This window comes from Rhinichthys klamathensis, unplaced genomic scaffold (assembly GCF_029890125.1).
Source record: "Rhinichthys klamathensis goyatoka isolate OS25496 unplaced genomic scaffold, OSU_Roscu_1.1 h1tg000014l_1, whole genome shotgun sequence".
Classification (NCBI taxonomy): domain Eukaryota; kingdom Metazoa; phylum Chordata; class Actinopteri; order Cypriniformes; family Leuciscidae; genus Rhinichthys; species Rhinichthys klamathensis.
In genome coordinates this window covers 130,724-146,606 of record NW_026606566.1, presented here as the reverse complement: position 1 = coordinate 146,606, position 15,883 = coordinate 130,724, and the positions used below count along the sequence as shown (strand labels likewise).

General features: G+C 40.0%; 2 protein-coding genes and 1 long non-coding RNA gene across 3 annotated transcripts in view; all 3 read left to right on the top strand.

Moving 5' to 3' along the window:
- elna (elastin a) overlaps positions 1–9,180 on the top strand; it is a 76,123-nt gene extending 66,943 nt beyond the window's left edge. The window contains exons 44-52 of the mRNA XM_056270710.1: positions 611–640; positions 730–807; positions 1,822–1,866; positions 3,144–3,215; positions 3,498–3,533; positions 4,236–4,283; positions 6,677–6,709; positions 7,280–7,336; positions 8,753–9,180. Of these exons, the coding sequence (XP_056126685.1) occupies positions 611–640; positions 730–807; positions 1,822–1,866; positions 3,144–3,215; positions 3,498–3,533; positions 4,236–4,283; positions 6,677–6,709; positions 7,280–7,336; positions 8,753–8,799 (446 nt within the window). The 3' untranslated portion in view covers positions 8,800–9,180. The remainder of the gene's footprint in view (positions 1–610; positions 641–729; positions 808–1,821; positions 1,867–3,143; positions 3,216–3,497; positions 3,534–4,235; positions 4,284–6,676; positions 6,710–7,279; positions 7,337–8,752) is intronic.
- Positions 9,181–9,626: 446 nt separating this feature from the next.
- Positions 9,627–10,787, top strand: LOC130104242 (uncharacterized). The gene is made up of 2 exons (XR_008809456.1): positions 9,627–10,019; positions 10,055–10,787. It is a non-coding gene; the product is annotated as an uncharacterized LOC130104242 (long non-coding RNA).
- Positions 10,788–12,276: 1,489 nt separating this feature from the next.
- The window catches only part of limk1a (LIM domain kinase 1a), a 72,736-nt gene continuing 69,129 nt past the window's right edge, over positions 12,277–15,883 (top strand). The window contains exons 1-2 of the mRNA XM_056270726.1: positions 12,277–12,425; positions 15,746–15,845. Of these exons, the coding sequence (XP_056126701.1) occupies positions 12,368–12,425; positions 15,746–15,845 (158 nt within the window). The 5' untranslated portion in view covers positions 12,277–12,367. The remainder of the gene's footprint in view (positions 12,426–15,745; positions 15,846–15,883) is intronic.

Genomic DNA, 15,883 nt, shown 5'->3' with positions numbered 1-15,883 from the left:
AGAGTCCATGTTTTTTTTATTACGTGCATTTCTTGGATGTATCACTAGAGGGCAGTGTAAACTCGCTTGTGACCTGAAATATCACTGTCCTCATAATATCTGTGTGATTTCAAGAAGAAACCCCCTGATGATGAGTGTGATGAGATTTAACCCTGAGCGATCAAACAGTTAATGCCCAACCCAAGACTAAACAATTTCCAAGTTTTTTTTTTTGGGACACGCACCATGGTAATTCCTCTGTACTATAGTCTAGTACAGTACCATGATATTACCATGTGATATTACGTATAGTCTCCCACAATACTTTCGTTGTAAGGGTAAAAAAGTCCTGATGTAAAGACTCAGCAAACATAGTTTTACTGTAAGCAACACCTGTTGCAAAAAAGAAACTCAATCTCCCACTAAGTAAAACCCAGGAAGGGAAAGTTTTGTCAGATAAAAAAGGGGAATGGAAAAAAAGCGTGCATCCCAAGTACAGTTTACACTCAAACAACAAACAAATAAACATGTGAACTTTTGTGGTACATATGCTGCAATATTACCAATACTCTTAAAAGCTATGTCATAACTATATTTGACTTCAGTGTAAAGTACACTTTTGTGTTCACAGGTCCTGGTGGGGTTAACCCCTATGGCTATGGTAAATATTATTAGTCCATCATTAAGGACAAAAACAAATTAAAGACTTACCAAAGTCATGCTGAATGTTTCTTCCTCCTGCTGTTTTAGGCCCGTTTTATGGCAGCACTGGGCCATCTGGAATCGGAACCGGTGTGTTACCTGGAGCCAAACCTCTGAAAGCCCCTGGTAAGATTGACGTTTCTAAGTACCTTTGCTGCAGATTTCTCAGGGAACAATAACCAACTTTACATGCACACAGATATTCAGCTATTGGAATCATTTGGTCAACATGTTTAACTGACTGCCATAAGTAGCATTTGCCTGCTGTGTTAATTGTAAACACCTTAAAGTCCCCCTGTGGTCAATCATTTTATCCCTTAAAACTCATCTCTGATCACCAAAATTGCATATTTAAGCGTTTTTTCCTTGAAAAAAAAATCTTCATGTCTTAAAATAGCTTGAATGTAACTCGACACCCTTGCCTCATTTAGTATACGAGGTTCTATGAATATGCAAATGAGCCCCGCCTCCACTCACTCACTCAGCTCAGAGATCCACTGGTTGACGATCACACGTTGATCTGATTGGTTACAAGGTCGTTTGTGACGTCAGAAACACCAGCGATTTCAAACCGTGTTTTTGAGACAGTCTTTAGTTCACTGCAGTTTTAAGCAGAAAATACTCAGCAATGCTGTCGACTTATGAATTTACACATGGTTTGTCTTAAAGCGTATTAAAAACACCACATAGACATATAAACAACATTAAAAGCTGGATTTTCACCACAGGGGGACTTTAAGAATTCATAAGATCCATAGTATTAAAATGTGAATGTAAACATGTGAAAATGCTCATCGCCATATAGAGGAATATCTGCTGCACATGTAAATATATTATATTTTGGAATAATATCTTGACGTCAACCTTATTTGGAAAATCATGTCCATGCAAGTATAGAAGAGTTCTCCAATCATAATCTTTGCTTTCCTGTAGCTCAAACAGTAGAGCGTTGGCGCTTGCAACGCCAAGGTCATGGGTTTCGATTCCCAGGGAAAGCAAGAACTGATAAGAATGTAAATGTGTTCCTTGAAATGCAATATAAGTCGCTTTGGATAAAAGCGTCTGCCAAATGCATAAATGTAAATGAATCTCACTGTATGCCACTATGCAGACTTGACACTGTGTGTGTGTTTGGTCCAGGTGTTGGAGGAGCAGGAGGTGTTCCTGGACTCATACCTGGAGCAGGTGAGCTGTCATGCAAATCCACATTACTTGATACCTGATCACTGTTGGTCATGGGTTCCCAGGGAATATGTGAACCTATAAAATGCATGTTTTCAGTGTAAGTCACTTTGGATAAAAAAATGTATGCCAAACGCATTAACAGCTGTGAGTCAAATGGTTTTGGAAGGGTCTGAGTTTTTTTACACTTTTTTTGTTGTTGTTGATGGTATATCCCTCCGTAGACTTCTGTACAGAAGATGTGCAGATAGTTAGTGACAGTAGGAAGCAGATCATCTTTCCACATGTGCCAGATGTGGGCCAGATCTGGGCCGTCACAATGTTGCTATGTGGGTTGGACATGATGTCTTACACAAAGGTGTCAGAGTTAAGAGTATGTCACCATATCCTGGATCAATTACTGAAGAGCATTAGAGAGACGACAAGACCCTGTTGTAGTGCCCAAATCTCTATGACTGAGCAGTTATTGAGATGTGGTCTGTCGTCAAGCACGATCCCCAAGTTCCTGGCTGGCCTGCATGGCATTTTCATTCATGTAGTGTTAAAATGACGGGCTGGCTTGGAAGACAAGGAGCTGTCTTTGCTAGATGGTGTTCTTTCATCCAGGCTGAAATGTCTACTAGGTAAGCCTAGATCTGTGCAGCCACACTAGGATTGTCAGACTGGGACGATAAGATGAGCTGCATGTCATCGCTGTAGGAAAATAGGTCTCTGGGATGTTGTGTATATCAGGAATAGGAGGGGGCCAAGCATCGAACCCTGAAGTACCCCAGTCCCAATGGATAGTCAATGTAATTTAGACTTCCCTTCAAGATACCACAAAGGATCTACTTGTGAGGCAGGACTCAAAGCAGAAGAGTGTAGCTCCTGTGATGCAGAGTATCGAGAGGATAGGTAGGATTGTCCTGTTTTTTTTTTTTTTTTTTTTTAAGATTTAAACATTTTCACCATAATTATTTTAAATTGCAAATGTGACATTTTACATTAAGATTCAGCAAATCACACAGTACCAAAATATCTCGTACAACAGTGCAGTGACTGCTTTGGTAGCAAACCAATGGTATATTTGTTTCCTCGTAATCTGAACACCAGACAGAAAGTGTACGAATAATGTAGGAAATTACATCAGTTGTGATGTCCTCCACACGTAGAGCCTTGATTCTGTAATGTGACAAACACTGCCAGTGCCAATTTCTCTCAAAATAGTGAACACACACTTGAAATAGCTTTCCTTGTGTTATTGGACTGTTGTTAAAGACATTGAGATCATCTTGTTGCAGGTGGAGGGTATCCAGCAGGTGCTGGATTGGGAGCTGGTGGTGTTGGAACTGGAGCTAAACCCCCTAAACCAGGTACAGTAGCAAAATGAACTATACTCAAACATATCCATGTTCCACGACATGGCTCCACACCATAATGCCACAGTGTATTTCAAAAGCATTGCCAAGTTCATTTTCAGAGATTTTCTCCAAGAACAAATGTACTCCCCGTGGCTATAGATGTATCAGTTAACTGCAAATTTTCTCCACTGGGGAATTGTAGAGGATATAAGGAAGTTATACTGAGTTTTCATTCTCTAAATTGTGTGCGCTAAGATTGTGTTGAGTATATTTACCATGTTATTCCATTAACAGGCTACGGCTCTTTGGGTACAGGATATGCACAGCCAGGTAAGGCCCAGCATTAATGGTACAAAGCATGATTGAGGAGAATAGTTATATTTTAAATCAACACAAACCAGTGCTTGAAGTGGACCTGTACGCACCACACTGCCAATTACATGCTATTCTGTTAACAATACCAGCAAGGATTTTCCAGCACCAGCTGGTCTTATGACATGTCGGTTCTCTTTTGATACCAGAATCCTCCCGTCCTCCTCATTACACATATACACACACACACACACTTCTGTATTCACTCTCTCTCTCGTACACACACACACACACACACACACACACACTGCAGGCTGATGCTGGGATCATGGATTTGTCTGCATTAATCCTGTGAGCCCTCGTGTGATTTGGTGTCACTGTGTTCCTTCTAGCACCATTCTTTCAGAACATGTTCCCAAATTTGCTTCTCTGATTATGCAAAGACACAGCATCGAGCAAACCCGGCAAAAGCCATCTGTCAAGAATACTTGCTGTAGAGAAGAGTCGCAACAAAACTTCTCTGATGTTTCTCCTGAGAAAATGACTAAAATACTCTCACAGTTTCAGAAGAGATCTCAATCTTTGTTTACATTTGCCAAGTCTTTATACAAGATTACAAATTAAAATCTTAATCTATATTTATCCCACCCTTTTGATAAATACTGTGTCTTAGATAAACTGAGTTGCAGAACAAAATCTTTGAATCTTTCCTTCCTACAGGTGGTGCAGTTCCAGGAGGATATGGAGGATATCCACAAGCATATCCAGGTAGCTTTTTATAGAGATAATCCCTGGCTAAATTCATACTGCGTCTCCATGTGGAACTCAACCCCTCTGTTATTGAGTACATCTCTCGTTTAGAGGGCCATCTCGATGGAAATATGCACATTTATTAAAGTACTAGGCTGTCTTTAGCTCCATTCGACTAAATAGTGTGCTGCATTTAACACAGGATCAGCACCGGTGTCACAGATCAGAGACAGGCAGGACAGGAGCAGAACCTACAGTGGTTCGGTCCTTGAATGAGGTTTATTATAAACTGTTCAATCACAGCTCTGTTCATGATAACCGTAATCATTTTAACACTCGGAATTATTTTGGTAATAATAGAGAACATTCACTGCTGTTCTGACACAGGAATGGGATACACTACATTGCAGGCAGAGGGGTAACAGAAAGAAAGCCCGGACATTTACACTAGTTTCTCGAGAGTAGTAGACCAGGATTTCTATGATCCTTCACTTCGGAAGTCTGGAAAAATACCATACATTTAGAATTGGTTTCTAGTAATTACAAGGTAAACACAGTTTGAAGGGTCTAGATTTTTCCTCTCATGTTGGGTTTTCATTATTTTAGACTTACTAACATGTCAAATTATATATAAAGAAAGCAAAACAACTGTTATGTATAATCTAACCTTGTTTCAAGCAAAGGAAACATGTGATAGATGCAGTTCCCACCAAACGTTAGTTGATCATGTTAGTAGACTTGTAGTCGAGACCGCCTAAACCGAGACCAAGACACTACCAAGACCAGATGGTATCGAGACCAAGACAAGACCAAGACCAAGACCAAGACAGACCAAGTCGAGACCGAGACCAAGTCGAGACCGGAGGGGAAAAAAACATTAGTGTTGAAGCTAAGCAATAACTTGTCAAATGTTGTTTTGCATTTGCCTGCCTATCTCTGCTGATTTCGAAGTCTCCAAATGAACCATTCTGCAACTTTTAAATACATAATTATATTTTTTTAAACGAAATTATAGGCTTAAGTGCAGGATCCGAAAGTTGGTCGTTTTTGTCGCTATGGTTACACACACACACACACACCGTTGGCGGTGCGCTCAAAGTCATCTGTCAGTTGTGCAGTTACCCAAAATCTCCTGAATGAAGGTAAAACCCATCATATCACTGATATGTGTTTTACTAAATATTAATATATCAAAAACTGTACATGATATGTGTTTTTTAAATCAAGTGATCAAAGTGCTCGTTGCCGCTGCGATCAGTGGCGCGGATACAGTGTTTTCTCGCGTGGCTCGCGCGCACCGCACTGTCTTCACTCGGACGCGCGCTTCAATACGTTGCGGATTTCGTCGTGGATATTGTAGTATTGTATTGCTCAATCCCCTGACCACTATGTCGGTCTGAGACAGCGAGACCTAGACAAGACCGGGAGGTCCGAGACCAAGACAAGACCGAGACCAAAGACCGTCAAGGCCATGACAAGACCGAGACCACGTAAAAGTGGTCTCGAGACATACATCACTACATGTTAGTAGTCAAAGTGTGTTTGGACACCTGAGGACAGCTTACTTAATACATCTACTGAATTCACCAAAACACAGATGATTCAAACAAAAATGATGAAGAAAAGTGAAGTTCGTTCTGTGAGACGTACAGTGCAGAAACAAAGACTTGCTGTAATATTTTAACATTTAGACATTTTTAAGTATATCTTTACATCTCAGTACTTATAGGTATGCTTGTCAGTACCTGATACTTGATACCATAAATTAAACAAGGTAGCACTTTATTTTACAGTCCTCTTCCCCATGTACATACTGTGTACTTAGTAATTACAATAAGTGGGTAATAACTTTACTAGCCCTTAACCCAACCCATGTAGTTACCTTATATTACCCAGTACTTTCTTGGGTAAGTGCAAGTACTGTAAAATAAAGTGCAACCTTAAACAGTATATCCTGACAGATAATAAACTAAAAAGAGCCATTGTTCATTACGGAAGGACATGTAGACATTGAGCCATTGAAATCTGCTTGCTATGAAAAGTGTGGGTTGAAGTGCAAATATCATGCAAAGCGTATTTGCATTTTGACCATAATGTCAGTCTCAGGGCCTGCTAATTCTCACGCTCAAGCTGCTGTCATACGACACGCTATTACGTGTGAGTCATTATATAATCACAACGTGGAGATGCTCGGTGGGTTTATTATTATTTCCATCCAGATGCTCTTGGTCTCAGCTGGTCATAAATCTCCAGCTGGAACAAACAGTAATCCTGACACTCTTCTTATGGCTGACTCACCGTTCCTGTATGCATCTATCTCACACCGTTATTCTTCATTTAGAGACAATGACACTCAATCCCTCATGGGGTTTGAACGGCTCATAATAATGTAATGATTTCTTGTGTTTTAGGAGGATATGGAGCAGGACTGTCACCACAACAAGGTACAAGCTCTTCCAAACCCCAAAGACATGCACCAGAGGTTACAGTTGTATGAGCTCTAGTTATTGGACCTTACCTCAAAACCAGGGGTTTCCAATCCTGCTCGTGCAGAGTTCAGCTTTGGCTTGCCTCAACACCCCTGCCTGCACTTTCTAGCTGGTTCAGGTGTGTTTAATTGGGTTGGAGCTGAACTATGCAGGCCAGCGGCCCTCCAGGAGCAGGACTGGACACCCTGTTCTAAACTATATAGATACAATACATTAGGATCTTCAAGCTGTCAATTCCCATACATTGAAAGTAAAGCAAGTGGTCCATACAACTCATGCACTATATTCCAAGCCTTCTGAACTCATACAAGAGCTTTGTACATTCAGTTTAAAAGCTTATCACGCTAGCTTTGATGTCAGTGTATTTTATAAGAAAATGACAATATGGGCTTAAATTGGAGTTTAGAGATCATGTGCGAAAAGGAGCTTTTGATAAATTGTAATGTTACCGCTAAATTACAGTCTTGATGCTATAGTTTGTGGGGGGAACACAGCATAAAATGACCTTGGACTTTTTTTCCACAGCCAAAGCAGCCAAATACGGAGGTGGACTGACGGGATTCCTGGGAGGAGGTTATCGAGGTACGTCAGAATGATCCGAGTCTGCAGTCAACTGATGAGACAGATTTAATCCCTGCCGCCGCATAATCACTGATTTCTCATAATCACTGCTCTCATTTCTGATGTCCTCAACTAAACGTTCTGATCCTAAATCACACCAAACACTGGCCTACTTCTTCATAAGTTTGGATTTACATGATTCAGCGAACATACGCGAGTTTATAAAGCAGAGCCACATTGGTTGACGTCATAAAGAAGTCGAGATGCTGGACGAGGATCATTCCAAACACACATTCAGTTCTGACCCCATTCAGACTTGAAATATCCAGATTTCTGATGGATAAAAAGTCCGAATTTAGCCTGGGAAAACCCAGACAACTTCCGGCAAATTTAGATTCGCTCTGAAAGTTAGTCTGGCAAAGGGCTCATTCAAGCCCATTTCCAATCCGCTGAAATCGAGGCACCAATCAGAAGCGTTGGGGCGGGCTTTACACGATGACGACAGCGCTGGGATTTTGAAGCAGATTTTGTAGCCTACATTACAAAGATGGATGCCGCCGTCGAACATCACTCGTTCGAATCAGCTATGGCGTCTGTTTAAAGCGATTTGAACGTTTCCTTTTTGTTAAAAACCGAGCAAAGAACAACACTCGGAGATGTTTCTCCGCCGCTCTACATACGTCATCTCCTTCATCGCTCTGATTGGGTTTAGGTCTATCCGCGACGCCCGTTGGTGACGCTCCTCTGGAAATGATTTGTCTATGACGCTTTGCCAGACCATAACTCAGTTACAACTGAGAATGGTCTGGTTTTAACCAGGCTAAGTCCCATTCAAAATGTTGGTAACACATTACAATAAGGTTGTTACGGTTAGGCAGGGACAAAGAGAAGCCAGGATCTAATCCAAACAGGTAAGGAAGATGACAATCCAAAGATAAGAACATAAACGCAACGGGTGTGTGTAAAGAGGAAGGACAACCGAAAAACAGGTGTAACAAGAGACTAACAAGAAACAGGTGTGAGTAATCAATCACTATGGAAACGAACAAGGCATCTATGCAAACAAAGAAAAACTGCAACTAAACAAAGGGAGTGAAACAGCAGGACAACAGGAACAGAAAGTATACCTCAAAATGAAAGTTCGTAAACACAAAACAGAGGAAATTGTGTCAAAGGTACAATTAGAAATACATTTGTTACATCAATCTTTGTTAATGTTAATACAAATACAGCTGTTGATTGATAGATCTTGGAAATCAACAAATGGAACCATATTGTAAAGTGTTACCAAATCTTGTTTCAGCCACAAAGCATCTTGTCGTTTCACGTTTCAAGGGTTAGAAATCCTCGTGTCGTGTCTTCGGAACCCAAACGAAGTCATTTTCTAGTATTTGATGTACGCTGAGGTTTTGTCTCACGTGTGGCGTTGTTCTGCAGGTGGAGCGGGCTGCCAAGGAAAATACTGCGGGAGGAGAAGAAAGTAAACGATCTCTTGAGATGTGAAGTGACCTCAAGAAACATGGTGCTACTGCATGCTCTAGAATGTACTTTTGATACTCAAACAAACAGTCCCATCATGCACAAGTGTTATGTTTTGTTTTGATAGTAAATATTTGTAACAAATCCAAATCCAGATCCATAAAACGTCTAGTGTTTTGTGGCATTAATTCCAGTCCTGATTGTTTATGGCACATTCCATCATGTTACTGTTTCCGGTTGTAGGGTTGCATATGTAACCGGGTTCATTAGCTGCCAATGCTTTTGTGTTGTGTAACTGTAAAGGTTTTAAGCGCCGACCTCTTCGTTTTGGAGCTCTGACACCACCGGAAGCTCTTTTGTGCAGTTACAGTCACGATCTAGCTCTCTAGACTCTTAAAGTAAGGGCATTTCTTGGCAATCTTGAGCGCACAAGGTTTTTTAACGTCCCTGCCGTGAAAGCATTGAGCTCCAGGAGTCCTGTCATACTGCTGATTAAACTCTGGGTTGAAATACTTCACATCTGGCCGTGCTTCAGCTTAGCAGTTTGCTTGTTATTTTTGACCCTTCACCAGCTTTCTGTGCAGATGAGCCTTACAATTACAGTCCTTTATGGGTAAATGCCCTCCAAAAAAAGAGGCTATATTTTGCATAAAGAAATCTAAGCCTATTTTTAGGAGCATTTTTTTTCCACCAAAAATCTTTTTATAGTAATGCGTTTTACTTCTGAGGGGTTTCTTTTGGAATTATTTGTAAGCATTATTAATTATTATGCTCAATGGTAATGATATACTCATTACTGTAATACAAAGATGTTCTTGACATGTTTTGTGAGATTCACCCCTCGATGATTTAGGCTTTCATGAAGCATTAGTGCGTGTCTTTTGATTTGAGACACTCCACCCATGTGTTTTTTATAAGTAGGCCATAAAATGCGTGCGGATGCATTTAAATACATTATGCTACGAGAGCTTTGTGGATGTCTGAGCGAACGTCAACTAACAGACCCCTGACACCGACACGCGTGCGGCTCGATCGCAACATTCAGTCCTGCACACTGTGTGAAGTATGACGAGCAGAAGTGAACGACGACTTGTGTCTAATATCAATCACCTTGTGGAAATCTATTTTGGTATCTGTCTGGTGAAGGGAACAAATTGAAAGTAAACGTGTAAAATAGTAATCATTATGTACATTATGTATGTTTAAACCTGGAAGATTAACAGATGTGCTTATGTTTTTCCCTGGACCCGGGGACTACAGGTGCTTCCATCATTTGACCAAGAATGTGTTTCTTTAATCATTGTGTATTCACATAGAATTAGTTTATTATATACATATAAAATATACATAAATCATATGCTTACAGTAGGTTGGATCATTATAAACAGGTTACTTTGCCTTATGTTGTTTGTTTTGTACCATTTGAACTTGACATGTTGACCAATTATCAAGTTTGTACACATATGACAATAATTTTTTTTGTTTTTTGCTTTAAATAGCTTGTGCATTGTAGTCACTATGGAACTTGCAAAACTGTGTGTGATATTTTAAGATGTGAGTGTATGTGTGTGTGTGTAGGTTATGTACGTAAATCCCCCCAAAGTGTGTGTGTGTGTGTGTGTGTGTGTGTGTGTGTGTGTGTGTGTGTGTGTGTTTGTGTGTGTGCGTGTCCGTCCCAAAAGCCTCACTAGCCAATGTATTATCAAACATATAATGTGTCAATTTTTGCTATATTTGGTTGATACTGTTTTTCGATCCATCTGGAGAGACACTTTATCATGTATTAATATACCTGGTGCTGTATTTGACCTGCCTGTGAGCCCTACCAGGTCTTCTCTATTGTGCCGTAGGATTTCCATCTTATTTAAATAAAGGGGCGGGGCTATTGCACTTTTTCCACAACCTATATTCTGACTAGTTCCCGGAAATCCCGGCCTTTTACCTGCTCTAGTGAAAAATGAAATAAAATATTTTAAATAAAAAAACAAGAGTCTCTTGGGTTGCATAATTGTGTCAAATGATAAATGCTTTTCTTTTTCTTTTTTCGAAGCATACTAAAGCAATGAGCCCCAAGAAGCCGTGGCTTACAGTGCTTTTAGGACAACTAAGGGATGTCACATAAACACACAGCAACAGTAATACTGATGTAATGAGGTCACAGGTGTGTGTTTATAGAGTATTTTACAACAGTGTCGAATGCGACTCAGCCAATATAATCCAGAGCTGAAAGTATCCATTTTATAAAGCAATATACAACTTCATTTTTTGAAGTCCCCCTTTAGTGAAAATCCAGTGTTTTCCCTATGTGGTGTTTTTAATATGCTTTAAGACAAACCATTTGTAAATTCATAAGTCGACAGCATTGCTGAGTATTTTCTGCTTAAAACTGCAGTGAACCAAAGACAGTCTCAAAAACACGGTTTGAAATCGCTGGTGTTTCTGACGTCACAAACGACCTTGTAACCAATCAGATCAACGTGTGATCGTCAACCAGTGGATCTCTGAGCTGAGTGAGTGAGTGGAGGCGGGGCTCATTTGCATATTCATAGAACCGCGTATACTAAATGAGGCAAGGGTGTCGAGTTACATTCAAGCTATTATAAGACATGAAGAAATTTTATTCAAGGAAAAAACGTTTAAATATGTTATTTTGGTGATCAAAGATGAGTTAAATGATACAATTATTGACCACAGGGGGACTTTAAGTTATAAAAGATTCAACTAACTTTTTAAGTCAGTTTAATGTTCAGTTTAATGACGTTACATTAATTTTTTTTTTTTATTGTATTGATTACATAAACATTTGCTGTGTTCTTTCTATTAAGTGTATGAACCCCCAAGGCTGTCTTGTTATAATATAACATTTTATAAAATAAAAATTGGTTACACTTTATTTTAAAGTGCCATTGTTAGAGTGTAATTATACAAATAAGTACTGGGTAATATTAATTGACAACATGTACTTATATAATTAGTGTTAGGGTCAGTTGCTTTTAAATGCATAATCTATTATGCATGCATTGCAAGATTTGTAACAGAGACACTTTAAAAGAAAGTGTTACCTAAACAAAATAATCATTTTTAATATAGCCTATAGGCTACGTATTAATAAAACAAAATAGCCATGGTCATTATTGTCCTTGAAATGATTTTAAGTTATTTTATCGAAGTATGATATGACTATCACTATGACCTCATTCCAGGGCGATTGTGAACGCGCATGCGCAGACAACTCCTATTATTTTCCAGGGATAGTGTTCAGTTGGCCCGTTCTCCCGGAATCCTACTATGGCGAAGGCTGTGTTCTGTGTGTGTGGGTGTGTGTGTGTATGTGTGAAGTTACTCGGGAAGCGCCCATGCTCGTCGTCAACGTCCCACAACGCGCCAGCGGACTCACGCACACTTAAAGCTTCCAGCTAATCAGACAGTAGCGTAACGCGTGCGTCTGTAATATTCATGAGGCGCGCGCCTTTCCCTTAGTATGTTGGACTGGCGGCAGTCTGGCAGCAGCTGGCCACATTTCTCCAGTGATTCTGATCGCAGAGGGAGTTTCTGTTGCGGTCCGAGGCTTGAATGAGGTTGATGCTGCTCTGTTGCACCTGGAAGGACGAACGCATGGGAGAGGAGGAAGGTTAGTGTGCCTGTGTGTGTGTCATGATAATACAGAGTGCGCATCTTCTTCTTCAGCAGAGCTCGTGCGGGTGCTGATGCTGCCTCCGCCTGCACGCGCACAACAACCAGCTTCTCCATTCCACTCAATCCGCCACTAACGGTCCGCTTCAACGTGTGTGCTAGAACTAACTATCGAGAAAAACACTCACACACTTGCGTTCTGGTGAGGGTTTTCCCGCACTGTTCTGCTGCAGCTGCAACACACACAACACACACACACACACACACACACACACTCACACTCACTCACTCTCTCTCTCGTGTTCATTTCTTTCTCACTTACTTACAGAAGTTGTTTGATTTAAAGAACCAAGACCAGGGTTTGTTGATATTGATACACAAACATACCAATATCATGTTTGATATTAATATTATGTTTTGTAGATATGTACCATGGGTTTTAGCACATAAATCCTGCAGGGTTCCCAGTGACCTATTGAGATTTCCAGGTAAAAACATCATTAGTCTGTCCGTCGAGTGTCTTAATGAAGACACCTGGACACTAAACTATAACTATTAACATTTTGTTTCTACCTGAAATTATTTCTGTGAAATCCCATTTAAAACTATCTGGTGATTTGTGTAAAATTATTATTATTTGTAATATGAGGTGAGAGTTAATGAAAAAGTTGTGTAAACGCATCAGCCAACAATGTGGGAATGTTCCATCATCATGATACGGTGAAACAGTGATACTACAGTACTTTAAAATGTACTTCAGAATCAAAACTCATTTTCATGCTATTCCGAAGGACATCTAAAATTACATTGTTACGAAATGATATTTCCAAAATGTCATGGAAGTACAATAACAGTATTTTTAGTTACATTTTGCATACATGTTATTCTGGTAAATGATTCATCTGCATCTGGTCCTCATGTGAGGGTGTGTGTGTGTGTGTGTGTGTGTGTGTGTGTGTGTGTGTGTGTGTGTGTGTGTGTGTGTGTGTGTGATGGAGTGAATGAGGTTTGGTCTGTCAGACGCCTCATGTCCGTCACTGATGAAGGAAGTCATCGACTCACTGTCTGTCACACTCAACACACACACCGGTTTAGACACAAGTAATACTCATGCAAAGATAAAAAGACTGACAAAAATGAGTACTTTAAAGACCGTCTGCTCAAGAGAACTCATCAGTTGACCTGAACGCCAGCTCTTCCTTCTACTGACCTGTCCAGAAACAATATTATTAATATTTCAATGTTCAATATTAGAGACGCTAAAGAATAGAGAGTTGGTCAGGGAATCCTCACAGCCTTTCTCACATCGGATCACGTTCCCTGTGAATGAACTACACTGAAGCTTCATTTGTGAAATGGGACACAAAATATTCACCACATCATATCCTGTTCCTGTGGAAATGCGATCATTCAGTAACAAAATTATAAAGCAATTCCGATAACATTTTATTTTATAGTGTTCCTGTTACACATCTTACTTACTAAAGTAATAACTTAAAATTATGCATAATTACTAATACCTTACCCTAACCCTAATATTATAGTAAGTACATGTTGTTAATTGATATTACTCAGTACTTTTTTGTGTAATTACACTGTAACAAAGGCACCTTAAAATAAAGTGTAACCGCAAATGCATAAAAATGCCGTGGCCGTCCTCACTTCAAATACCCCATGCAGTATGTGTGCGGTTTGTTATTAGCGTGGTCTGTCAGTTCTGCTAAACACGTCTAGTGTCCCACTCACTTTGCAGTGAGGTTGGTCTGCTGACACCTTGAGCTGATCTGCGTTTGTAAAAATGGAAACACAATGGATTTTTATGTTGATGTATTTAGTATGAATAATTTATGAATGATTGATTGGTCAGTCAGAGAGGTCATGTGTTTCAAATGTTTTCACAGTCTGCCACACATTTGGCTGCCGATCATCACTCAGCTGCATGATGTATTTATAATGTGTGCCGTAATAATAACCGCGAGGTTTAATGATGAAGGGTGTCGTGCCAATGATAACTACACAATGACAATGGGCAAGTAGTGGATTTCGGACGCAGGGAAATGCTTGTATCGCAGCGTGAAGCGCTGAATCACTCACACTGTTTGTGAAATTACGTCTCACAGAACGTTGTTAAATTACTGATTTGATCTGATAATCTGTGTGGATTTATTTACTCATTCAACCTGCATGCTATATTGAATAAATGTTTCCGTGAGTTTACCGCAATATAAGTGAGGAATAGGGTTGGGAATCGAAAATCGATTCCACTTCTGGAATTTAGGCTAATGCCTTTTTACAAAGTCTTGATGTTGTTTTTAAGCTCGACTAGTACAGGTTTCACGCTTGAATGTTCAAAAACACATTATTCTCCATTGTTGCAGCTCCTCTCTTCCCAGTCTGTCAGTAACGCTCTGTTTAGTTCCTGTCTCGATGAAGCTCCTCCTCCTGAAAAGCACACTGCGCTCTGATTGGTCGGCTGGATCAGTGTGTTGTGATTGGTCAGTGTGTTTGGGAAATGTCCCGGCCCTCACCATAACCACCAGTTTCAACACACTACTAACTAACTCAACCAGGCCCCGCGCCTTTATTCTGCGTATGGATTATTATAATGAGGAATATTGTGACGTGTTCGATCTCGGAAGAAACTCAAGACTACAATGGAGGCGTTTCAGGAGTTCAGAAACACTGACACTGATATAGAGAATAACTCCCGCTGGAGGGACTTTCAACTTTACAGAGCTTTTTAATTATTAAACAGCAACATTACACACTAAAGAAACACACACATGGAAAAAAGCATAATAGGTCCTCTGTAATCTATATGAGATATTTAGCTGCAGAGTAAATATATTTCATTTATTATTCAAGGTGCACATTTGTAAAAATATTTTGAGACATATTTCAGCATTCTTTTCACATGAACTAATTATTGTTTTAATTAACATAGCCCTAAGAAGCAGATTTTCTTTGACTTCCCCTATGAATAAAGCTGTGCATGTAGATGTTGGTGGCAGAAGCACAATAAGCAGAACGAGGAAACAGTCCTTTGACTTCCCTTAGTGGAAAAGAGAAACAAGTCATGTTTTTATTAGGGAAAGACGGATGTTCAGGCTAATTCATCCTTTGATATCTGACCATTTCTAGATAATCAGCATCGGTTTAACAAACGCATCGTTCCGGATCATGAACATTTTCTGTGTTCAAAAAGAATTCTATTTTGCACAGAGAATAAAAACAGTCTCTTCTAAGAGCTTTTTCATTATGGCATTACTTGATGACGATGTTAGTGAATGTGTGTCTGGTTGTGTTTGTGTTGTTCAGCCGGAGGGAGGTTGCCGGAGTGTGCGGGATGCAGTCGGCACATCTATGATGATCAGTACCTACAGGCCCTCAACACAGACTGGCACACGCTGTGTTTCAGGTAAGAGCCAATCAGAGCTCGCCGTGAGCACCAATGAC